Raw genomic sequence first — 24,810 nt, 5'->3', positions numbered from 1 at the left:
TCCTTGGTGCCAGAGGTACCGTTGACGGACACAACCCATGCCAGCGGTAAGCCCCGCGGTCCCTGTCTGGTGCCCTCCTGTAGGGGCTACTGTGGGCATTGCTCTTGTGTGGGCCACGTGCTGCCCCACCGACAAGTGGCGGCGGCTGAGGGGGGGAGAGTTGGTGGAGTGGAGGGTGGGGACTAGGTTGCGGGGCTGGTGTGGTGGGGGTGGTATGCGAGGGTGGTGGAATGGACGGTGAGAGCTGGGGTGCAGCAATAGTGGGGTGGGGCATCCATACGGTCTGTGGGGTGCGCAGCAAGGTGGCTGCCTGGCAAGCCGCAGCAACGGTCATCCATGCATGGACAGCTCAGTCCCATGGGGGGTCACCCCACAGCCTATCCGCTGGTCACCGCCACCCCCCCCTCCCCCCCCGTCACTCCTCGTTGGCCCCCTGGGCCTGACAGAGGCTCCTCCCACCCTGTCACCAGCTACTTCCAATGGCTGGTCCGGCAGCCCATGGTCATACCTCTGCAGGTCCTACCACCCCTCTCTCCCTCATCTTGCTGGCCCGAATCTGCGGTCCGGGTCTTACTGGTTGATTGCTCTCTGGGCCCCTTTGGTGATGGTCTGCCCACTGCGGTGGCAGCCCCAAGGTCGGGGCTTGTTTGTTCAAGCCTTGGAAAGTCTGTATGGCATCCACCTGGTCGTCCCAAGTCCACGACCTCCATCCCTTGGAGCTGCTGGACCCTATGTCCTGTACTTTCGTAGGAGATAGCAATCTCAATGGCTTGCTGCAAATCCAGATGGGTTTGTGCTAGGAGCTTCCGTTGGGTCGCTGTGTCGTGGATCTCACAAACCAAACGATCTCTCAAGGTTTTGGTCAACATCATTTCGAACTTGCAGAACTCAGTGCATTTGTATAGATGGGCCAAAATGTCGGTGATGGATTCCCCCTGACTCTGAATGGCTGTGTGAAAACTAAAACGATGAACAATCATCGCTGAATTGTGGTCAAAATATTCCCTGACTAAAGCCACTAAGGCGGCCAAAGATTGGTTATCCGGTACATCGGGGTAGGTAAGGCTTTTAATTATTCTGCACATGGCACCTCCACAAGCCATGCGGCGCAGGATGACTGCCTGCGCTCAACATCGAGTATGGCATTTGTTCCAAAGGTGTGATGCATCTGCTCAACATACTGCCCCCAATCATCAGTACCTGCATCAAATTGCTCCAATTTTCCTATAAGTGGCATCTCTGCCGGCTGAAAAGTGAGGTCTATGAGAGGTTGTCTGAGTTTGCAGCAGTTGGCACTGACAGCAGATCCACTTGATCCTGGTAGCTAGTGTAGAATTCACACAGAGTGAAGACAAGAAACGCAGGTTAGGATACAAAAATAAAGGCTTATTAACACTTACATTAAACTACTCCACTCCCCAACCTTCACCCAACCGGGATTTTTATACTGCACTGCTCGCCTCATTACCGGGGAGTTTCGTACTCGGAGATCACACCCCATGATCTCTGTGAGGGTTGTAACATAAACAAACTTAAAAGTGCTGTTGAAAATAGCCAGGGAAACTAATAGCCAGAGTAAATAAGGAAAAAATGCTTTCAGTCAGAATGGTGGGTAACCAGAGGACACAAATTGAAGCGAATCTGTAAAAGACCTAGTTGAAGGAAAAATCTTTCACAGGATATGGGGAGAGAGCATAAGTAGGATTCACCCAGTTTCTTTCGGAAGCACCTTCCAAACCGACGACCGCTACCATGTGGGGGGACAAGGGCAGCAGATAGCTGGGAATCCCACCATGGCCATATGAGTTCAATAAAACAAATGGAGTTTAAAATCTCATGTTGACGATTGTCGATTGTCTTAAAAACCCATTTTGTTCACTAAAATCCCTTTAAAAGAAGGAAATCTGCAATTTTTACCAGGACTGGTCGACACATGACTCGACACCCACAGCAATGTGGTTAACTTTTAAATGACCTCGCAAGCCACTCAGTCCAAGGGCAATGAGGGGTGTATAAGCAAAGCTGGTCCAGTCAGCAATGCCCACATCCCCTGAATGAATAAATAAAAGTAGTAAATTACTTTTGAAAAATATGATTCCCCTAAAAAAGACACAGCACAGCAATGATGGCAACCCCCCCCCCCCCTCCCCCCACCACCACCACCAACCCCTCAGTGCTGGTGAAGTGGTCTTGTCACAAAACTAGTAATCTAGGCACTCTGGGAACTGTGGTTCAAGTCCCAACATAGCAGATGGTGGAATTTTTATTCAATAAAAATCTGGAGATAAAAACAAAACAATGACTCTTGGTCACTTGTGGTAAAAAGGCATCGGTTGAGGAAAGGAAATCTGCCATTTTTATCTGGTCTGGTCTGCACATGCTGAATATTGCCCTTCCCGTAACAAGGTGGGTCTATTTTGAAATAATGTGTGTAAACAAGATGCAAATTCAACAACATAGTAATAAACGGCCCAGAAATATTTCACATGATGGTGACATCCTGCAAGTGCACCACTGACAAAAGAAAACGTTTGGGTTTAAAAAGCCTCCAGTTCTTCCCATTTGTCTGAAACAGATTGGACGATATGTCCCAAAAAAAAAACAAAGCAATTCCTCCTTGGGAGATTTTTCTGATGGTTTTTAATGTAAGTGATGACTTTGCGAGCAATGGTCTGCCAGGACTGTTCATCCCAGCTGACCCCTTCACACCATCTCAAGACAGGGTCAGCAAGAGTGAACCTTGCAGCGGCGGGGAGGTGTGAGGTGTGGGGAGGAGTGGAGGGGTGTTTGAGTGAGCTGACAGCACAACACCTATTCATTGATATTGAATTGAAAGAGAAACCACAGCGAGAAACAAGACAAGGAAACAGATCTGTTTCCGGCTACACCCCCTGATGAATATAGTTGCTGACTGATGGGACACCATCCACAGAATACTGAGGAAAGGCTTGAGTCACTGGTCTGCACGAGGAACATAAAAGCTCAAAGCAAGATGAAGTTGTTCCCTGGTATTTGCATCATTTGTGCTCTCGTTATTGGTAAGATCTTTTATTAAATGGGTCATTTTTATGAAATCTGTTTTAGGGTGGATATTTTAGTGGAAATATTAAATAGTTGCCCCATTTCATTTACACAAGTAAAATTTAATTCTCATGTGGGGAGTTTGTTAAAGCAATGAACTTATACTCGTGGGATGCATGTGTTTTTCCAACTTTTTCTTATGAAATGGCATTTGCTGATAAGCCTGGCATTTATTGGCCGTCCCTAATTGCCCCTTTGAAGGTGCTGGTGAGCTGGCTTCTTGAACCACTGCAGATCCTGTGGTGTAGGTATCTCCACAGTGTTGTTAGGGAGCTACTTCCAGGATTTCCAGCGACAGTGAAGGGACGGCTGATATATTTCCAAGTCCGTTTACAATTCCAAAGATAATTGAAGTGCCTCATATTCACAGACCATAGGGCCGGGACAGATTCCAGGTATGTGCTGATAATTGGCAAGGATCATTCATACCACACAAAGGTCGGTATTTTAAACAATCAGGTCCTTTAGCATTCAGTGGCAATATGGCCACTCCACTGAATTCCCCTCCATCACTAGAGCCACCGTTGAACAGAAACCTACTTGGACACCCCTTCGGGATGCTGTGGTTTCAAGAGCTGATTGGAGACTGAGCATTCTGTGGTGAGTGGCTCACCTCCTGACACTCCAAAGACTTTTCATTACTTACATGTATGTATGTACATACCAATCATCTCTCAACGGTGGCAGTCACTAGTGTAATATAGGGGCAGTCAATTGATGCAAGATGAACATAAATGTCTAAGTAAAAGATATTATTGAGGGATAAATGTTTGTCCAGGATTCTAGGGAAAGCTCAATTGCGTTTTGAAATAGTGTGAGGATCTTTTCAATCTTTCTTAGACAGCAGGCAGGACCTGGATTTAGTGCATCATGCAGAGGATGATAGCTGTGACAGTGCACTGGGAGTGTCACCTTGGGTAGGTGCCCAGTTACCTGGACAGGGCTTTTGAAAACACAACCTATTACTCCTGCTGTGCCATGGCTGACAGCATTAACATCATCGGGAATCACAATTGGTAAGGACCTCAGCTGGACCAACCAAATAAATATTGTGGCTATAACAGCAGGTCAGAGGCTGGGAATCCTGCAGCGAGTAACTCACCTCCTGATTCCCTAAAGCCATCCACAAGGAATGAGTGAGCAGTGTGATGGAATACTCTCCAGTTGCCCAGATGGGTGCGGCTCCAGCGGCACTCAAGAAGCTCAATGCCATGCTGGCCAAAGCAGGCTCCTTGACTGCCACCCCTTCCAGCATCTGAAGCATTCTCTGCTTCCATCATCAGCCCACAGCAGCAGCTGTGTGTACCATCTACAAGATGCACTGCAGCAACTCATCTAGGTTCCTCCAATAGCACCTTCCAAACCCAAGACCTCTATCATCTAGAAGAAATGGACAGCGGATACATAGTGAACACCCACCACCTCCAAGCCAATCACCTTCCTGAGTTCGTCGCTGGGTCAAAATCCTGGAACTCCGTCCCTAACAGCACTGTGTGTGGACTTACACTTCAGGGACTGCAGGAGCTCAAGATGTCAGTTCTCCACCATCTTCTCAAGGGCAATTAGGGATAGGTAATGAATGCTGGCCTAGCCAGCCAAATTCACATGCTTTCATGAATAAAATAAACATGCAAAAAGTCACAAGATCAAATCGGAGCGAGGGTAGAGAATGAAGGTGCTGAGAATTCAACAACATCCTTAACCTCCATTTATATAGCAGCCAAAACATTGTAATGTTTCAAGCAGCTTCACATGGACGAGACTTACCAAGCAAAATCTGAAGCACAGCCAAGTAAGGGGATATTAGGCCTATACTCACTTTTTTTCAATTTAGAGTACCCGATTGTTTTTTTCAACAATTAAGGGGCAATTAGCATGGCCAATCCACCTACACTGCATATATTTGCTGGTATATAAGATGTTAAAAAGGATTGACAGAGTAGTCGTACAGCGGATGTTTTCCCTTGTTGGACATTCTAGAGCGAGAGGCCATAGTTTTAGGCTAAGGGGTGGCAGGTTTCAAACAGAAATGAGGAGGAATTACTTCACTCCAAGGGTCGTGAATCTATGGAATTATCTACCAGAGATTGCTTTGGATGGGACTCAATTGCCCACTCCTGCTCCTCGTTGTTATGTTCTTATATTAGGATAGGTGGTCACAGTCTTGGTGAAGCTGCGAGGTATTCAAGCATGTTGAAAATAAAGAATGAGGAGGGAGTGAATTCCAGAGCATTGGGAACAGGCATCTAAAGGCAGGGCAGCCAAAGTGTGAGCGATGGAAATCAGAGGATGCTGTGGAGACTGGAATAGGAGGGGCACAGAGATCTCAGAGGGTTGTAGGAGATGGAGGGGATGACATTGAGAGGAAGGGTTGTCGAGGCTGGAGGAGGTTACAGAGATAGGGATGGTTGTGGTGGCTGGAGGTGGTTACAGATATAGGGAGGGTTGTAGATGCTACAGGAGGCTACAGAGATAGGTAGCTTGAGGGGTTGTGGAGGAGGTTTTAGAGATAGGGAGGGGTGTAGGGGCTGTGGATGAGGCTACATAAATAAGGAGGGTGTAGGGGCTGGAGGAGGTTACAGAGATAGGGAACGTTTTAGGGGCTGCAGGAGGCTACAGAGATAGGGAGGATTGTCTGGGGGAGGTTACAGAGATAAGGAGGGTGTAGGGACTGGAGGAGGTTACACTGATAGGGAAGGTTGTAGGAGCTGGAGGAGGTTACAGTGACTGGGAGGGTTGTCGGATCTGGGGGAGGTTACAGAGATAGGGAGGATTGTCAAGGTTGGTGGATGTTCCAGAGAAAAGGAGCGGAAAATACCATGGATGATTTTAAAGCAGTGATGAGGATTGTAAAATGATCAGATGACAGAGCTGGACAATCGTGCTGGAATGGGTACTAGGTGTTGAATAGCCTTCTTTCCCTGCTCTGTGATTGGCTGATTCTAATGGTGGCCAAGGGTACAGAACAACAGTGCCACTCATGGAAACAATCAGTAACTGCAGCATGATGTCAATCTGGCGAATGAAGTGTTCTTAGCACACAGTACTTGCAGTGGTGCTAAGTGCTAAGAAGGTGTGAAAATAAAATTATCGAAAGTGACTTTGGAAGAATAGAGAATGTGTCCACCCACCAGGGATGTATCCTTCACACAAGGTGATGTGGGATAGAAGGAAGTTAATCTGAAACAGCAACCTACCATGGGCAGAATTACCTGTTTCTATCAGTTCTACGTTAGCCATGAAGACCATCAGCATGGGTGAGGTACTTTCGGGCTGCTCTTAACCATGGGAGCAAAATGTCGCCTGAACCAACTACCTTCAGGACGATAGGGGCAGGAACCAGTCAACATGGTCCTCACAGTTTGTGTCAGAACTTTAACTCAATAAAATTCACGGTTCTATCTCCACAGCTGGACTCCCACAAAAGGTTCTCACAAAGCTGTGCCAACCCTGTACTGCTAATCAATCCATGATTAATAGTACACTTTACTTGTCCACGTCCAAGGAATGTTGCTTAATTGACTTCTGCGAAAAAACAGTCACAGGTATGTGCACGGGAAGGTTGAACATTTTATGCGGGGTCGGTGAAGACTCGATGGGCCGAATGGCCTCCTTCTGCACAGTAGGAATTCTATGAACTGGAGTACTGTGCTGAATTCTAAGGACCACACATCAGGAAGGAAGCAAAGGCGTTAGGGAGGTGCAGAAAAGATTAATGGGAATGGTTCCAGGGATGAGGAAGTATAGCGATGAATATAGTTCAGAGAAACTGGGACTGTTCTCCTTGGAGCAGAGAAGGTGGAGAGAAGATTCGATCGAGGTGTTCAAAACCGGGAGGGGGAGGCTGGACAGAGTTGATAAAGAGCAACTGTTCCCATTGGTCCCCAAAAATCAGGGACCAGAGGGGACAGATTTAAGGTCATTGACAGAAGAAGCAATGGCGATGCGAGGAAAAATGTTTTGACGCAGCGAGTGGTTGGGATCTGGAAGGCACTGCTTGTTGAGGGGTGGCGGGGCAGCGGGGGCGGGGGCGGGGGGGGGGGGGGGGGGGGGGGGGGGGGGGGGTGCAGGTTCAAGCCAGGCTTTCGAAAAGGGAATTGGATCGTTATCTGAAGAGAAAAGATTTGCAAGGCGGGGGAGGAAAAGGCGATACATGGAATATCAGAGAACTCCTCGTGCGGAGGGCCAGCACAGACATGACAGGCTCAATGGCATTCTGCTGGACTGCAAACATTCCATGATTCTATCCATCAGCAGAAATGTCACAGAAATTAATACCAAATCAAGTAAGGGGGCATGAGGAGTGGTGATCAAACATTTGGTCATGTTAGTAACTTTTAAATAGGCGTTTATGAAGGAGAAGGAGGCAGGGAGGAATAGGGAAGGAATTCTATTATCTGGGGCCATAAAGACATCGCCACCAATGGTAGAATGAAAGATATCAGGGAAGTGCAAGATGCTAAAGTTGTAGGAAGCCCATGTCTTGATTGCTGGAGGAGGTTCCAGGGATAGGGCGTAGCGGCTGGAGGAGGTTACAGAGATAGGGAGGGTTGTAGGGGCTGGAGGGGGTTACCGAGGTAGGGAGGGTTGTAGGGACTGGAGGAGGTTACAGAGATGGGGAGTATTGTAGGGGCTGGAGGAGGTTACATAGATGCTGAGGGTTGTCGGGTCTGGAGGAAGTTACAGAAATAGGGAGGGTTGTAGGAGCTGGAGGGGGTTACAGAGATAGGGGAGGTTGCAGAGGCTGGAGGAGGTTACAGAGATAGGGAGGGTTGTAGGGGCTGGTGGAGGTTACAGACAGACGGAAGACTGTGGCCTTGGAAGGATAGCAACACGTGCAAGCTATAATGAAAGGAATAGAGCCTCAGACCCTCTCAGCCTTTCACCCACATGATCCTTGTGCCTCACAATGTATCACGTCTGCCACTGACATCTTCTTATTTGTTGGTCAGGGATGGGCAATGGCCTCATGTGTTACAGATGCACCCCGGATTTCAGCAGCAGCTCAAAAAATTCCACGAGAATGGTTGAATGTGTTGGACAGCAGAATTCATGCTTCCACAGCTCAAGCATAAGTAAGTCTCGAGATTGGACTCCATCATTGATTTTGTTTATCTAACACGAACTTAACAGCGATGTTACTGTTTGCTTTCAGGCAACGGAACCATTAAAGGCTGCGCTTCCGAGAACCTCTGCAAAAACCAAAGCCAGCTGGAAAACTATAGTTTCGAACTAATGGGGGATTTCTACTGCTGCAAAGGAAATGGTTGCAATCGCGGGAATTCAAAGAACAGCGCCACACAAAGTAACAATGCGCTTCTGTCCTTCCTTGTCCTGTCCTTAGTTGCCCTCACTCTGTGTCTGTATTAACCAGGCCTCTGAGAGAGAAATATATCTTGAGCTTTATTAGATGTTCAATCTGTCTCGATAGAGACATGTGGAGGGCTTTTCTTCACAATTTGAGATCATTTCTGGTCTTCCATCCCTTCGATTAGAATCCCCCTGCTGATGTTGCATTTTTTCCAACCTGTCACCTCTACAAAACCTGCACAGCCACCCGTAGATTTTGAGTCAAAAGCAAATGACTGGGGATCCTGGAATCTGAAACAAAAACAGAAAATAGTGGGCAATCTTAGCAGGGCTGAAGGAGAGAGAAGGGACCTAGCGTTCCGAGTCTGGATGACTCTTTGTCAAAGTTGAGAAAACTGAAAATAGGGTCAGGTTTATACTGTTGGCGGGGTACGCCGGGGAGGGAGGAGATGTGGAGCAGTGAGGCTGGATAGGCCAGCCATTGGTGGAGATTGACAAAGAAATTGTGGACAGAAAGACAAAGGGAATGTAAATTGACATCTGCTCTAAGTCACTGTAATGGTCATGGGTTATTTAGTTTAATGTTCTCATTCTCCTGACCACCCACATCTCCCTCTCCCCCTTAATTCCCAACACTGCTCCTCCTCCTGAACTTCCAACCCTACTCTTTCCCTGAACCCACAATCTCTCTGCTCCTGAGCCCAAATTATTCTGCCTCCTCCTGAAAACACCAATTTGCTGCCTTCTCTTCTCCTCCGAAACCCGACTTTACCCATCCCCGAAACTCCAACTCTCCTCACTTGCGCAGCCCCGAGTTTTCCCCTCGCTGTCAAACCCCCAAATCTCCTCCTCTCCCCTGAACCTAAACCAACTCTCTCCTCGCCCACCTGAAGCCCCAGCTCACTTCCTCCACCCTGGACCCTGAAGCCTTCCCTCTTCTCCTGTGTCCCTGCTCGCTCTTCTGAAGCCCTACTTTCGCACCACTCTTGGTATCTCTCTCTCTGCCTGTGTATGTTTTTCACTCACTGACACCTTAAACTGGACCACTGTTGGAGACATCTTAATGCCTCATGCTGGACATTGAACCAGATGATCAAGAAGTGACATGTGTCTCCTTTCATTTAATGGGAATATTAATAACTCAAAGAAACCTCAGCCCTTTAGGGAGGTTCAGTTTTGACCGGTTGTTGGGGGTGGTGATATCTGTGAGGGGAGGGGTGGCGAGAAAGGAGCAGCAGGTCCACTGCACAAAACAAACTGCATCAAGTTGCCAGTTTCAGTCTGTGATGATTAACTAAAATCTCTCAGAGGATTAGGTATTTTCTCCAGAACAGAGCCGTGGTAGAAATAGGCTGAGGTGAGAATTTCTGTCTTCACAGCGTAAGTCGGGACGGGGGAACGTTCTGTGGGATCTTGCTGTGCACACATTGACCACCATGTCACCTGCAGTACACCTGCATTGATGCTTCAAATAAACGTACTCTCTGGCTGTCAGTTGTCATGACTACTTGTCAATGAATACCTGTACTCACATTAAATAGAGAAAGTTCATATAGAGTTACAATTGACAGAAACACAAATTGACAAATGCTGAATCTTCAGGGGGATTTTTGGTGGCATACTGGGTTAACATCCTTGCCTCTGAGCCAAGAAACTTTGGGTTTGAGTTCCATCCCAGGGTTTGATGGCCAAGGAAGGTGCATTCGTAACATGGCCAAACATTCTGAGTGTCAAACATTCTGAGTGTCAACCTACAGAATCCTTTCAAACATGACAATGGCTGGCAGTAAGAGTGGGAAGGGTCCGTGCTCAGCCACGCTTGATTTGGAGCAGCACCCTTCAAGTGATAAGCCCCTGGCAACAGACTAAATGACTTGCTCCGGGAATTACTGCCTCATAGATATCTGCCTCAGCGCTCCACTAGGTATGGGAAGAGAATGGAATTCACCAGGAACATTTGAGCGAAATGATTAGTATCACCAGTAAACAAGAATCAACAATCACTGAGTTTAGCACGCAAATAGGTGTTGTTCCATACTTGTCAGGTTTAATTGAATTTTTTGTATCATAGATTTTGAAAGTGTGCTGTGCATTATGTGCTTCACCGAGATAATTGTAGGTTAATAAATAGGTAATCTGCAAAAAGATTGGCAAGTTAAGAATGCTGAGCTAAACTAAGGACACTGTAAGTAGTTATCATGTTGTGCCCTCCAATTTTGAGCAAAAGATCATAGAATCCCGACAGTGTAGAAGGAGGCCATTTGGCCCATTGAGTCTGCACTGACCCTCCGAAAGAACTCAGGGCCCACTTACTCACCCTATCCCTGCAACCCCACCAAAACTGCACGTCCTCCCTCTGTGTGCGTGGGTTTCCTCCGGGTGCTCCGGTTTCCTCCCACAGTCCAAAGATGTGCGGGTTAGGTGGATTGGCCATGCTAAATTGCCCGTAGTGTCCTAATAAAAGTAAGGTTAAGGGGGGGATTGTTGGGTTACGGGTATAGGGTGGATATGTGGGTTTGAGTAGGGTGATCATGGCTCGGCACAACATTGAGGGCCGAAGGGCCTGTTCTGTGCTGTACTGTTCTATGTTCTATGTCTAACTGTACATCTTTGGACACTAAGGGGCATTTAGCATGGCCAATCCACCTAAGTTGCACATCTTTGGACTGTGGGAGGAAACCGGAGCACCCGGAGGAAACCCACGCAGACACGGGGAGAACGTGCAAACTTCACATAGACAGTCACCCGAGGCTGGAATTGAACCCAGCTCCCTGGCACCATGAGGCAGCAGTGCTAACCACTGTGCCACCCTGCCGCCTGTATGCCATGCCTCAAGCTGTGTTCACTTAGAAACCTGTGCCTACACCAACAAGCTGAGCATTCTGATAGCGTTGGGTGGCAAGAGGGGATAATCCACTGTAAAAGAGGATGGTAATACCAGTGCATGGCCCACCACGGATCAAGCAGGAATACTCTTAGATAAGGAACAGATCAGGAACAGGACTTCTCAACCAGCCAGTGAAGAGTTATATTATAACCAAATGCAATGGAGAACTATCTGAGTTGTGGATATAGAACACAGATCACCTTGATGAAAAGTACATAAAGTATTCACAGTGGAATGGTGATGAGGACACATCTACAACAAGGTCATCTGTGCTCGGCAACTTTGGAGACCAAAGACCAAACATTGCTGACTAACCAACTGCCTGTTGCCAAGTGGTGTTTTGGTTACGTAACAATTTGATTTTAAAAATGCTAATTGCCTGTCCTATGACATAAAGTCCAGACAGAAAACAGGACAAAGCCCTCACCGAGAAGCAGAGAGATGGAGGGATAACAAACCAAAGAGATTTTGAAGATACCCACAGTTGAAATCCCACAGTTGGCAGGAGTTGGAGGTCAAATGTTCTTCCAAGACCCTGCCTCTCTATTCAGGGGATGGCACAGTGGCACAATGATTTGCACTGTTACCTCACAGTGCCAGGAACCCTGGATTCAATTCGGGCTTTTGTGACTGTGGGTTTCTTTCGGTGCTCCAGTTTCCTCCCACAGTTTAAAGATGTGTAAGTTAGTTGGATTGGCCATGATCAATGCTGAAGGTTACAGGATAGGGTGGGAGAGTGGGAAAAGATAGGGTACTCTTTCAGAAGGTCAGTGCAGACCCAATGGACTGAATGGCTTCCTTCTGCACTGTAGGGATTCCATAGATAGCAACAGGAGGGAGACATTTATTCCCTCGATCCTGTTCCACCATTCAATGAGCTCTTGATTTACCTGCCACCGATCTTAACACAATTGATTTTAAAAAATCTATTATTCTCTGATTTACAATTAACAAATTGATCTAGTATCAGTTGGTATTTAGCCAGCAAGAACAGGTTGGAGGCTGGGAACACTGCACTGAGTAGCTCACCTCCTGACTCCCCAAAACCTGTCCACTATTGGCAAGGCACAAGTCAGGGGTGTGATAGAACATTCTCCAGTTGTCTGGGTGAGTGCAGCCCCAACATCACTCTGTTGATCACCCTCTCCCCATCTCCATTCCTCTCTCCATGCAGACAGAGGTTGCTGACAAGGCGAGGCTTATCGAGAATTAGGCAGGTTGGGAGAGATAGAAATAGAAAGTAGAACAGAGACATACACAGTAGAGACATGTATCAGAGATACATAAAGTGCCAGGATATCCTCAGAAACTTTAGAAGCAGAGGATAGGAGCAATAACACTGAGACATGACCACAGAGACAAACAGCCCCAAACACACACAGATACACACTTATATATACTCACACACAGTCGCACACTTACACACACATTTACACACACATGCGCATACACAGACTCACTTATATACTCACACAGACACACACACTCATGCTTTAACATATACACATTCACACACAGTAACATAGTTACACGCAAGCACACACTTTTACACATACACTCAGAAAACACACACACATGCTTTACACACACACCCACACACAAACTCTCACACCCACAAACACTCACATTCACACTCACACTCGTGCATACACACACACACAGCTGCTTACACTTGTTCACACACACTCATGTACAACACACACATGCACACACAGACATTCACAGACACACATACACATACTCACACTCACAAATTCAGATGGACATACACAGACAAGACAAATGCTCACACACAGACACATACAGACATACACTTACTCACTCACACACAGACAGACAAACACACACATATACAGGCAAATACACACATGCCCATGCACGGACAAACACACACACACAAAAACACATGCGCACAACAAACACAAGCTCATACAAACAAGCACAAACACTTACAAACAAACAGAAACAGACAAACTCACACATACAGACAAACACAGACACAGTCGGAGGGTCAGCCCTGAGGGAGTGCTGCATTGTCACAGGGTCAGTTCTGAGGGAGTGCTGCACTGTCAGAGGGTCAGTACTGAGGGACTGCTGCACTGTCAGAGGGTCAGTACTGAGGGAGTGCTGCACTGTCAGAGGGGCAGTACTGAGGGAGTGCTGCATTGTCACAGGGTCAGTTCTGAGGGAGTGCTGCACTGTCAGAGGGTCAGTGCTGAGGGAGTGCTGCACTGTCAGAGGGTCAGTGCTGAGGGAGTGCTGCACTGTCAGAGGGTCAGTACTGAGGGAGTGCTGCACTGTCAGAGGGTCAGTACTGAGGGAGTGCTGCACTGTCAGAGGTCAGTACTGAGGGAGCGCTGCATTGTCAGAGGGTCAGTACTGAGAGACTGCTGCACTGTCAGAGGGTCACTGCTGAGGGAGTGCAGCACTGTCAGAGGGTCAGTGCTGAGGGAGTGCTGCACTGTCAAAGGGTCAATGCTGAGGGTGTGCTGCACTGTCAGAGGGTCAGTACTGAGGGTGTGCTGCACTGTCAGAGGGTCAGTGCTGTGTGAATACCGCACCACGTGGAACATGATTGTTTCCAATGAAAAACGGTGTCAGATTCGCTGGGATTGGGATTGGCACTCGAGAGGTGACAAGCTGCAGGCGCATATTAGCACTCGACTCCCCACACACACTCATCCCAGCCAACACTCATCCCAGCTAACAAGAAGGTACTGGCTGCACCGGAGTGCACCTATCCCGTTGATGGGTCGGTTGGGTCAGAGGATACATAGGGTGTGGCCTGGGCGGGTCACCCCTATGACCTGTTCACAGTGGGCAGTCAGTGGTATGTGCAGCCACATGGCTGCCTTGCAGGCCGTAGTGATGGTGTTTCATGCCCGTCCACCCCGACCCCACGGCCCACCTCCTGGCCAACCCCCGCTATTCCCTTCATCCCTGGCAGAAGTCCCCTACCGGCAGCAGAACTGTCAGCACACAAGAGCAATGTTGGACACTTTCTGTACCCCTTCTCCCTCAGCAGCCACAGCGCCTGTTTCCCGATATTTGAAACCACAAATGAACCTCACCGTCGGTATTTCCTCCTGGTGGAGGTGGAGCATCGAGGAGACCCTGCGGAGTACCGGGTCAGGCCCGTTAATTATATGTCAATGTCATTTACTGTTCATGTGGAGTCGAATGCATTGACGCCGCTGTTGAGGCACTAGTGCACGGCATTCTGGCGCCCCCCCCCCCCCCCACCCCCCCACCCCCCCCGACACTGGCCATGATTTTGGCCTTACGACTGATTCTCATAAACAAAACAAAGAGGCCAAAGTGAACATAGACCCCTTCAAGAATGACACTGATTAAATAATAATGGGGAACCAGGAAACAGCAGAGGAGCTAAATAAATAATTTGTGTTAGTCTTCATGGTTGAAGGCATACATTCCAAAAATACTAAAAAATCAAGGTGCAAATGGTGGGGAGGAAAGAAATAACAATCACTGAAGAAAAATAACTAGGGAAACTAATAGGGCAAAAGGCCGATAAGTCCCCTGGGCCTGATGGATTGCATCCAAGAATATTAAATAAGCAGAGATGGCAGATGTACTGGTAGTAATCTTCCAAGAATCTTTATTGTGTGGAAAAGTCCCAGATGATTTAAAAACTGCCAATGTAATATTCTTATTCAAAAAAGGAAAGGAAGTAAATTAGGTAGCTATAGACCAGTTAGCATGACATCTGTCATTGGCAAGATGTACGAGTCCATTCTGAAGGATGTAATAGCAGAGCATTTAGAAATACCAAATATAATCAAGCAGAGTCGGCATGGCTTTATGAAGGGGAAACCATGCCTGAACAATTTATTAGAGTTGGTAATAGGCAAAGGGCAATCAGCAGATGTAATATACTTGGATTTTCAAAAGGTATTTCATAAGGCACTGCACAAAAGGCTACTTAATAAGTTAAGAATCCATGGTGTTGGTGGACGTATATTACCATTGATAGAGGATTGGCCAAATAATAGAAGACAGAGCGATGGGATAAGAGGGTCAGTTTCAAGATGGCAATCTGTAACTATTGGAGTGCCACAGGGTCAGTGCTGAGAGCCATAATTATAGAATCATAGAATTTCCAGTGCAGAAGGCGGTCATTTGGTTCATCGAGTATGCACCGGCTCTTGGAAAGAACACCCTTCTTAACTCCATTCCGCCGCCTTATACCTGTAACCCAGTAACCCCACCTAACCTTTTAGAATCTCAGGGGAAATTTAGCATGGCCAACCCACCTAACTTTCACATCTTTGGACTGTGGGAGGAAACTGGAGCACCCAGAGGAAACCCACGCAAACACGGGGAAAGCGTGCAGACTCTGCACAGACAGTGACCCAAGCCAGGAATCGAACCTGGTATCCTGGAGCTGTGAAGCAATTGTGCTAACTACTGTGCTAGAATTAAATTGGGATCAGATTTAGAAGAGCGAGTGGGGATGTCATAGAAACTCATAAAATTCTAACAGGAATTGACAGGGTAGATGGTGGGAGAATCCAGAACTAAGGGTCATAGTTTGAGGATTGGGGTAAACCTTTTAGGGCTAAGTTGGGAAGAAAATTCTTCACCCAGAGAGCAGTGAACCTGTGAAATTCACGACCACAGAAAGTAGTTGAGGCCAAAACTTTGAGTAATTTCAAGAAGGAATTATATATAGCTCCTGGGGCTAAAGGGATCAAGAGATATGGGGGTGGGGGGTGGGAAGTGGGATCAGGGTATTGAACTTGATGTTCAGCCATGATCATAATTAATGATGGAGCGGGCTCAAAGAGCTGAATAACCTCCTCCTGCTTCTATTTTCTGTGGATATTTCTATGTATGAGGAGTTAAAAAATGTAATTGATGACTACTTTAGAAGAAAAAGAAAATCAGCATTGGAACTACCAGTCGCAATAAAGCAACGCACTGAAATGTGAGTTGGCAAGAGGTGAACAAGGAAATGAACATCTGAAACAACAGCTAATTGTCCTTCAAGATGAAATGCAAAATGAGTACATAATCCTTCAGCAATATGAAGAAATGAAGCCTGCCTTGAAAACTAGCAGAATGGAGGAACAGCCACTGTCCCCGCTGCTGTTCGCACTAGCAATCGAACCGCTAGCAATCGCGCTCAGGGCAGCAAAAAATTGGAGGGGGATCCGAAGGGGAGGTAGAGAGCACAGAGTCTCACTCTTTGCGGATGATCTGCTCCTCTATATCTCGGACCCACAAAGCAGCATGGACGGAATCATAGCGCTCCTGAAAGAGTTTGGAGCCTTCTCGGGCTACAAACTCAACATGAGCAAAAGTGAGATCTTCCCAGTACACCCGCAAGGGGGGGGGGGGGGGGCAGCACTAAAGGGCCTGCCGTTCAAACAAGCCCGAAATAAATTCCGCTACCTGGGGATCCAAATAGCCCATGACTGGAAAGGGATCCACAAATGGAACCTCACCAGCCTGACGGAGGAAGTTAAAAAGGACCTGCAAAGATGGAACACACTCCCGCTCTCCCTCGCGGGGAGAGTCCAGACGATCAAAATGAACGTACTGCCCAGGTTCCTTTTCCTGTTTAGATCCATTCCGATCTACATCCCCAAGGCCTTTTTCAAAGCGCTGGACAAACATATCATGGCGTTCGTATGGGGGGGTAAAAATGCTAGGATCCCAAAGAAGGTCATACAAAAAACAAAATCCAGGGGGGGGGCTAGCCTTCCCGAATCTACAATTCTACCACTGGGCGGCAACAGCCGAGCGAGTAAGGGGATGGATCCAGGAGCCAGAAGCCGAGTGGGTGCGTGCGGAGGAGGCCTCCTGCATGGGAACCTCCCTCCGGGCCCTCGCCACGGCAGCACTCCCATCCCCACCCAAAAAACACTCCACCAGCCCAGTGGTGACGGCCACCCTCCAATCCTGGAACCAACTGCGGCAGCAATTTGGCCTGTACAAAATATCGGACAAGGCTCCCATCTGCAACAACCATAGGTTCACACCAGCACTGACTGACGCCACCTTCAAAAGGTGGAGGCAGGACGGGGGGACACTGACAGTCAAGGACCTATACACGGACGACAGGATCGCAACACTGGACGAACTGACAGAGAAATTTCAGCTAGCTGGGGGGAACGAGCTACGGTACCTGCAGCTCAAAAACTTCCTACGAAAGGAGACAAGGACATACCCACAACCGCCACGACAGACACTACTGGAAGACCTACTGGACGCAAGTATCCTACAGAAAGGGAACTGTAGTGACATGTATGACCGACTGGTAGATAGGGACGACACCGTACTGGACGCAACAAGAAGGAAATGGGAGGACGACCTGGGGATGGAGATAGGGTGGGGACTCTGGAGCGAAGCACTGCATAGGGTCAAATCCACCTCCACGTGCGCAAGGCTCAGCCTGACGCAACTAAAAGTGGTACATAGAGCCCACTTAACAAGAACCCGTATGAGTAGGTTCTTCCCGGAGGTGGAGGACAAATGTGAGCGGTGCCAGAGAGGCCCGGCCAACCACGCCCACATGTTCTGGTCTTGCCCCAGACTTGTGGAGTACTGGACAGCCTTCTTCGAGGCTATGTCCAAAGTGGTGGGGGTGAGGGTGGAGCCATGCCCGATAGTGGCGGTCTTCGGGGTTTCAGACCAGCCAGATCTATTCCTGGGGAGGAGGGCGGACGCCCTTGCCTTTGCCTCCCTGATTGCCCGCCGTAGAATCCTGTTTGGCTGGCGGTCAGCAGCACCACCCAGAGCTGCAGACTGGCTGTCCGACCTCTCGGAATCTCTCCAAATGGAGAAAATCAAATTCGCCATCCGAGGGTCGGACGACGGCTTCCACAGAACATGGGAGCCATTCATGCAACTGTTCCGGGACCTGTTTGTGGCCAACGTACAGGAGGAAGAATAGTCGGGTGGCCAAGAACCAGGGGAAAATGGACGGGAATCGGGGGAAGGTAGCCGGGGGGAGGGAGGGGGGGGGGGGGGGGCTACGGGCTCGGTATGGGGGTTTGATGGCAAGCCAAGGCCCAAAACCAAACTATAAATAAATGCCTATAAACATGTGCCTCGGCCATATTGGGGAATGTAAAATATGTATGCTGGCTAAAGGGGGCGGCCACAATTATTGTTATGAAGATGCTTACCTGTAAATATTCATGTTAAATTCATGTTAAATTTTTGTGTTTTCCTTTTTTTTTTCTCTCTCTCTAATAACTTGTAATTTGTCATATATAAAATATGAAAACTCAATAAAAAAAACATTTAAAAAAAGAATGGAGGAACAGGAGAACAGCGTTAAGGAGACCCTATTGAATTGCAAGAAAGTACAAAATGCAAAAACTGATTTTCAATAGAAAAGGAAAACCTGAAGGAATTTCACAAACTGCCGGGAAAGCTTAGGCCAAAGCTTGTTCCTCCAGAAAACTATGAAGAGAAGTAAACTGAGTTGAACTTGCACCAAAAGAACTGATGAACTGGTTGTGGCGGGGAAGACTCAACAATGTTCTATATTCGAGGAGAAATCCAAAAAGTACAAGAAAGGGTAAGAAGATCTCAGTAACCAGCTGACTGAACAAGAGAAGTCATTGAATGGAAAAGCTGAAGAGATTTTCAGGCAGATCATGAATCAACAAGTAGCATGATTACAGAACCGATACAAGTTAAGAGTTCACCAGACCTGGCCAGCAGTGAAACCAAAATGAAAGATAAGGACAAAGCAATGCTGCAGGTGGGAACAGTAAAAACAGAAATCAGCTCGGGAAGTGCAAATCTGATGCTGAAACTCACAGAACTAGACTAAAAAAGCGCTGGATACCTGAAATGCACTGAGAATCATTGAGTTGTTAAAAAATGAAATGGCTCAAATGAAATTTGCTCCACAATATCAATATTAAAATACTCATCAAAAACTCTTTCCTGCCTCGTAAAGCTAGCTTAGGATTTCTCAATGCCTTGCATTATGATCTCTCCCATCCACAAATTCATCAAATGAATACAAAATGTATTAATTCAGACTTTCTTTGATTTTCTGCTTCAACATGTATCCTGTAACTTTAAAAAATATATCTTCCATGACACCCGATTTTAGGTCTGGTTTGGTCCTTGCCTTAGCCTGAACTGGTTTGGTGATGTTACTTTGCTATCCGTGGCCACTTCCCCGCACACACACACACAAACATAGGGGAGTACAGCACACACACACACACACACACACTCACACACACACACTTTCTCACACACACACTCTCTCACACACACACTCTCTCACACACACTCTCTCACACACACACACACAGCACACTGCAAAACAATGATGAGACTACAAACATGCCACAGCATGACAACAAATTCACATCTGCTCCAGAACAAGCAAGCACACCAGCTTTCAAGGCAGATGACACACTAAATCGATACCACAATCACTGAAAAAAGCCCATGTCAGTCAACAGCAGTGGTTCGACCACTCAAACACCTCGGGATGACTTGTTGGTTACTTAAAAACAAGAACACCGACAACATTCACAACAGAGTTGCAGTATCAATATCACCACATCAACAATGAAAAAGAAAAAAACTCAACGAACAAATTCATCAAGTTTGGACTCATAAATGTTTTTATTAAGATTGGACTCATAAATATTAATTGGCTTTGTAAAATATCCAACATAATCATCACTTGTATAGATACACATATCATAAGTAATCTAACTGTTTTGTACAATTTTCTTTAACAATGTACAGAAAATATGTAAAGAAAAAAGGGGGGATGTGGTGATTGTATATCTGTATAGATGCAATACAACTGAGCAAGCACTAGAGGGAGCACGGGTGAGAGATATAAATACACTCGAACAGGAAGTCAGGACACACTTCACAGGAACGGCAGCTGGGAGAAGAACAGGCAGGCAGCTCAGATGTAACATTAAGTTAAGCACTGAAGAGAGAAACTAACTCACAATAGAGCATCTACTTCAACTTTAAGACTACAAGCTTTATTAAGACACAAGGAACAACACAGGGTGACCCTTAAGGGGATGGACCTAAACCTCCACCCTATTCCCGTAACTCCACCTAACCTTTTGGACACAAAGAGCAATTTAGCACGGCCAGTCCACCTAACTTGCACTTCTTTGGACAGTGAGAGGTAACCGGAGAATCCAGAGGAAGCCCATGCAGACACGGGAGAAAGTGCAAACTCCACACAGACAGAAACCCAAGGCTGGAATTGAACCTGGTACCCTGATGTTGTGAGACAGCAGTGCTAACCACTGTGCCATGTCTCGCTGAGAGGTTTGGGGGCTTGTAAGCAAACTTCTTATTAACAACTCATAATGGTACACATGTCCATGATATTGGTGCTGTCTCCATGCTGACTGCTTCAAGAATCTTGTACACAAGGTCGACTATCATGTGAATCTCTCCATCACTATGTGACCAGTCCCACATGAACCCTTGTTCTGCATAGATAAGGGGGACAAATTAGGGTTGGTAGAGATAATCCATTTCTGCACGTTGCACAGTCTATGATGAGGGAGCATAGTCTTGACATTAGTACCAGACCTTTAAGGAGTACAATTCGGAAGCATTTCGATAAACAAAGGCTGATGAAAAATGTAGAACTTGTTTCTGCAAATAGCAATTGATGTTCAATCTATAGTTATATTAAATTAGAGATTGATTTGGGGTGCAATGGGTGAATCATTTGAGAGCCCCAAATCAGACTCCGCACTAGACGCCGGGCCGATCGCGGGTCACCCGACTCGCTTTGACAGGGTGGTCGGGGACAGGACAGGCTTGTACACTGGCACTCCCCCTGGCCCCTGGGCACTGCCAACATAGCACCCTGGCTTTGCCACGCTGGCACTGATCTGAGGTAGTGACCCTGACTGAAGACCCCTGGTGATGATGCAGACTGAGTATCCAGTTGACCCCTGGTGGTGACCCTGGGCCTACTCTTTCCCTGACTACCCTCTTGCTCCTTGTATATATGTAAAAGGCCTTGATATTTTCCTTGACCCTGCTTGCAAATGACTTCCATGGCTAGTTTTAGCCCTTGTAATGCCCTGTTTGAGTTTAAACGTAAGAACATAAGAAGTAGGAGCAGGCGTAGGCCATCTGGCCCTTTGAGCCTGCTCCGCAATGAAATGAGATCATGGCTGATCTTTTGTAGCTTCAACTCCACTTTCCCGCTTGAACACCACAATCCTTTATTCCTTTATACTTCAAAAAACTATCTACTTTTATCTTGAAAACATTTAATGAAGGAGCCTCAACTACTTGGCTGGGTAGGGAATTCCAAAGTTTGTTCCTACATTCCCTACCTTCTTCAAAACTTTTGTCTGTTTTTAGTTGCCTAGACCTTGGGCGAAATTCTCCGCACCCGCGGAAAGTCGGTAAAAATCGGGACCGTTTTACGACGGTCGCGAAGGCTTCATTTCCCGACGGATTCACTTCCTGGAAATGGGCTAGTAGCGCGGCCGCGTCAATTACGTGCGTGATGACGACGGAACGCGACGACGACACGAACCCGCCCATGTGACGCCGCCCGACGCCGTAAAAAGGCGCGGGCGACCACAGAATCTGTCGGGCAGGATGTCGGAGCCTAGGCGAACTGCTCCTCGCTTTATAGATGCAGACGTCGAGGCGCTGCTCGATGCCGTGGAGCAGAGGAGGGGCATCATCCGCCCGCGGAGAGGGCATCGCCAACCAGCCAGCATGGTACGCCAGGCCTGGCGTGACGTGGCTGCTGCCGTCAGTGCTGTGGGGCAGACCCCTCGCTCAGCAGAGCAATGTCGAAAGAAGCTACACGACCTCACCAGGTCTGCCAGGGTAAGTGCCATGAGGGTGCCCCCTAGTCACAACCATCCCTCCCCCTTAACTGCCCGGGGGTGGGGGGGAGAGGGATTGGGGCAGAGTTATTTGAGGGTGGTTCACAAAGTTGTCACAGACCCAGCGCTCTGGCTCCGAGGAGAGATGCAATCATCTGATGACAACTTGCCCCCCCCAAACTGTGCCAGTATCTGAACGGACTGCTGATACCTACCGTTTTGTAATGATCTACCTATGTTCCCTCCCCCAACAGGCCAAGGCCGGTCATAACCACCGTGAGCGGCACAAGACTGGAGGGGGTTCGCCCAACATGCACCCCCTCAGCACCTTTGAACAGAGGGCACTGGACCTTGTTGGGGGGTCTGCCAGCCGCGATATCGCGCAATGCGAGGTTGGCGGAACTGCAGCAAGTGAGACAACCCTCCCTGACAAACACCCCCCCTCCCCCATCCTCTGTCCCTTCACACACCCTGCCCACTGGGACACCTCCCCCATCCTCTGTCCCTTCACACACCCTGCCCACTGGGACACCTCCCCCATCCTCTGTCCCTTCACACACCCTGCCCACTGGGACACCTCCCCCATCCTCTGTCCCTTCACACACCCTGCCCACTGGGACCGTCCAGCGGCCTGCCGAGCAAATCGAAATAACCCGTCTCATTCTCTTCCCTAGGACGTGATGCCGAACGACCAGGGCCGTCTGGCTGCAGACGGAGACAGGAATCTGCCGCCACCTCACCCGGGGCCTCACAACAGAGGGTGCCCGATCAGCGGGCAGCCCTATCCGCCCCAACCCAATCTGCGGACCAGGACGCACAGAGGGTTCGAAGTCCACCACCACCACCAGAAATGGCCAGGGACAACCCTCCTGTCGCTGAGCAGCCCCACACCATGGACGAGGACCTAAGCATTGAGAGCGTCGGGCTTGTGGCACTGCTTTCTCCCACCACATCCATCATCCCAGAGATACACACCCCGGCGGGCCTATTTAGTGATGAGTCTCCTGGGGCACAGTCTGGTTGGCACATCACAGATGAGCAGGTACAGCAGGTGGAGGTCGGAGCAACAGAGGGCCCGGACTCGCGGAGGCCAGACCAGGCCCAGGATGCAGCTGGCTCCCAGACGTTTTCGGAGTTCCTGGAGTTTATCAACCCACCCGCACAGCCGATGCCTCAGGAAACCCAGGGAAACAATGACGGGATGAGGGCTTCCTTCCAGACTCTGCAGACGCTGTTAGAGGAGTCGAACCGCGTCCAAGAGCAGGGAGTGGTGCCGCTCATGGCAGAGACCCAGGCCGACACCGCACGGGTGGCATCCGCGGTGGAGGCAATGGGTCAGGTTATGCAAGACGTTGGGGTTAATGTGCACGCGTCATCCTCGGCCCTGGACAGGGTTGCCCTCTCACAGGCAGCAATGTGCCAGAGCCAAACCGACATTGCCGGCGCCCTGCGGGCCATGGCCGAGTCTCAGCAGGTCATTGACCAGTCGCAGCACGCCATGGCACAGTCCCAGCAGTCGATAGCACAGTCCCAGCAGTCGCTGGCACAGTCCCAGCAGTCGCTGGCACAGTCCCAGCTGTCAGTCGCGGAGACCATCAACCGCCTGACACATGTGCTGGATGGCGTCGTGCACACACAGGTTGAGATCGCACAGTCCCTGGCGGGAATGTCTAACTCCCTGGACTCCGTCTCTGCAAACCTTCGGATCCTGGTGGATACCGTTGCAGGCCTCCAGGACTGGCAGCGCCAGGTGTCGGTGGTGCGACGGGGAACCTCCCCGCTCGCACCTCTGTCCCAAAGTGAGGCCCGGGGGCCACCGGGCTCCCTGAGGGAGGAGGAGGTTTCGGGGCCCGTCCCATTAACTCCATCACGGGACGTCCCGGAATTCTCGGCCTCCCCCCGTCCCATCCCTGGTGCATCGGGTGGGCAGCAGGCAGAGCAGGGTGGCACAATGTCACCCGAGACGCCCGCAGAGCAGCCTGGCCCATCAAGGCCGGGTCGCCCCAGGAAACGCTTGGCCAAGGAGAAACGAGTCGAGGGGGGCGATTTGCAGCAATCCTCCTCCACTCCTGCTGTATCGTCTGGGGATTCACTTAGACGTAGTGGTAGGGCCCGTAAGGCAACTAAGATAGACACTGAGTAAGTTGGCACGGGTGAAGGGCACAGTTTAGTTGTAGGGGCTAGGGCACCTGTAAATAATTGTTAATATTAAACACACTGTTCCACCTTACTTGTAATACCATGTGACTGTTCCACAGCCACAGGAATCGTGATGGTGACCGAGTGTCGCTGGGGGTGACGGGTGGTGAAACCTCGGTGCCGGGTGTGCAGTTCCTGCCCCTACCCCCCTCCCACAGCTAGCCCACGCGGGCACGTGATGGAGTGTCAGTGACAAACTCAGCGGCCACCAAGGTGGATGGTTCAGCTAATGCCATGGGTCAGACTCTCTCTAACGATTCTGAGCTCACAGCTCTGCGCAGAGCGGGCTGTCATCATTCCACATGGCACTGATCACACCCGCTGACACAGCCATCAATGTTGTGCCATTCCGTCTGTACCCAGTGATAAGCGTCATGTCGAAGTGGAGCAGTGTACACTGAGGGGGGGGGGGGGGGGGGGGGGGGGGGGGGGGTGGTTGGGGGGGTGTGTTGGGCAGTTGTGTGGTGACCCTCTGCATGACTAGCGATGCAGGTG

At 48.9% G+C, this 24,810-nt stretch overlaps 1 protein-coding gene across 1 annotated transcript; it reads left to right on the top strand.

The window, feature by feature from the left end:
* The first annotated feature begins 2,919 nt into the window (after nt 1-2,919).
* LOC119975219 (urokinase plasminogen activator surface receptor-like) lies at nt 2,920-9,885 on the top strand. Its single transcript, XM_038814843.1, has 4 exons — nt 2,920-3,038; nt 6,492-6,626; nt 8,034-8,156; nt 8,237-9,885. The coding sequence occupies exons 1-4, from the start codon at nt 2,993-2,995 to the stop codon at nt 8,449-8,451; spliced, it is 519 nt and encodes a 172-aa protein (XP_038670771.1). The 5' UTR covers nt 2,920-2,992; the 3' UTR covers nt 8,452-9,885.
* Nucleotides 9,886-24,810: the final 14,925 nt, after the last annotated feature.

This window comes from Scyliorhinus canicula, chromosome 12 (assembly GCF_902713615.1).
Source record: "Scyliorhinus canicula chromosome 12, sScyCan1.1, whole genome shotgun sequence".
NCBI lineage: Eukaryota > Metazoa > Chordata > Chondrichthyes > Carcharhiniformes > Scyliorhinidae > Scyliorhinus > Scyliorhinus canicula.
The sequence above is the reverse complement of the archived record's forward strand: the minus strand, read 5'-3'. Positions and strand labels throughout refer to the sequence as shown.

Coding starts and splice junctions, on each gene's coding strand:
- LOC119975219 (XM_038814843.1), top strand. CDS start 2,993: ATGAAGTTGTTCCCTGGTATTTGCATCATTTGTGCTCTCGTTATTG. Junction 6,627..8,033: donor CTGCGAAAAAACAGTCACAG/GTATGTGCACGG, acceptor TTTGTTGGTCAG/GGATGGGCAATGGCCTCATG. Junction 8,157..8,236: donor CTTCCACAGCTCAAGCATAA/GTAAGTCTCGAG, acceptor GTTTGCTTTCAG/GCAACGGAACCATTAAAGGC.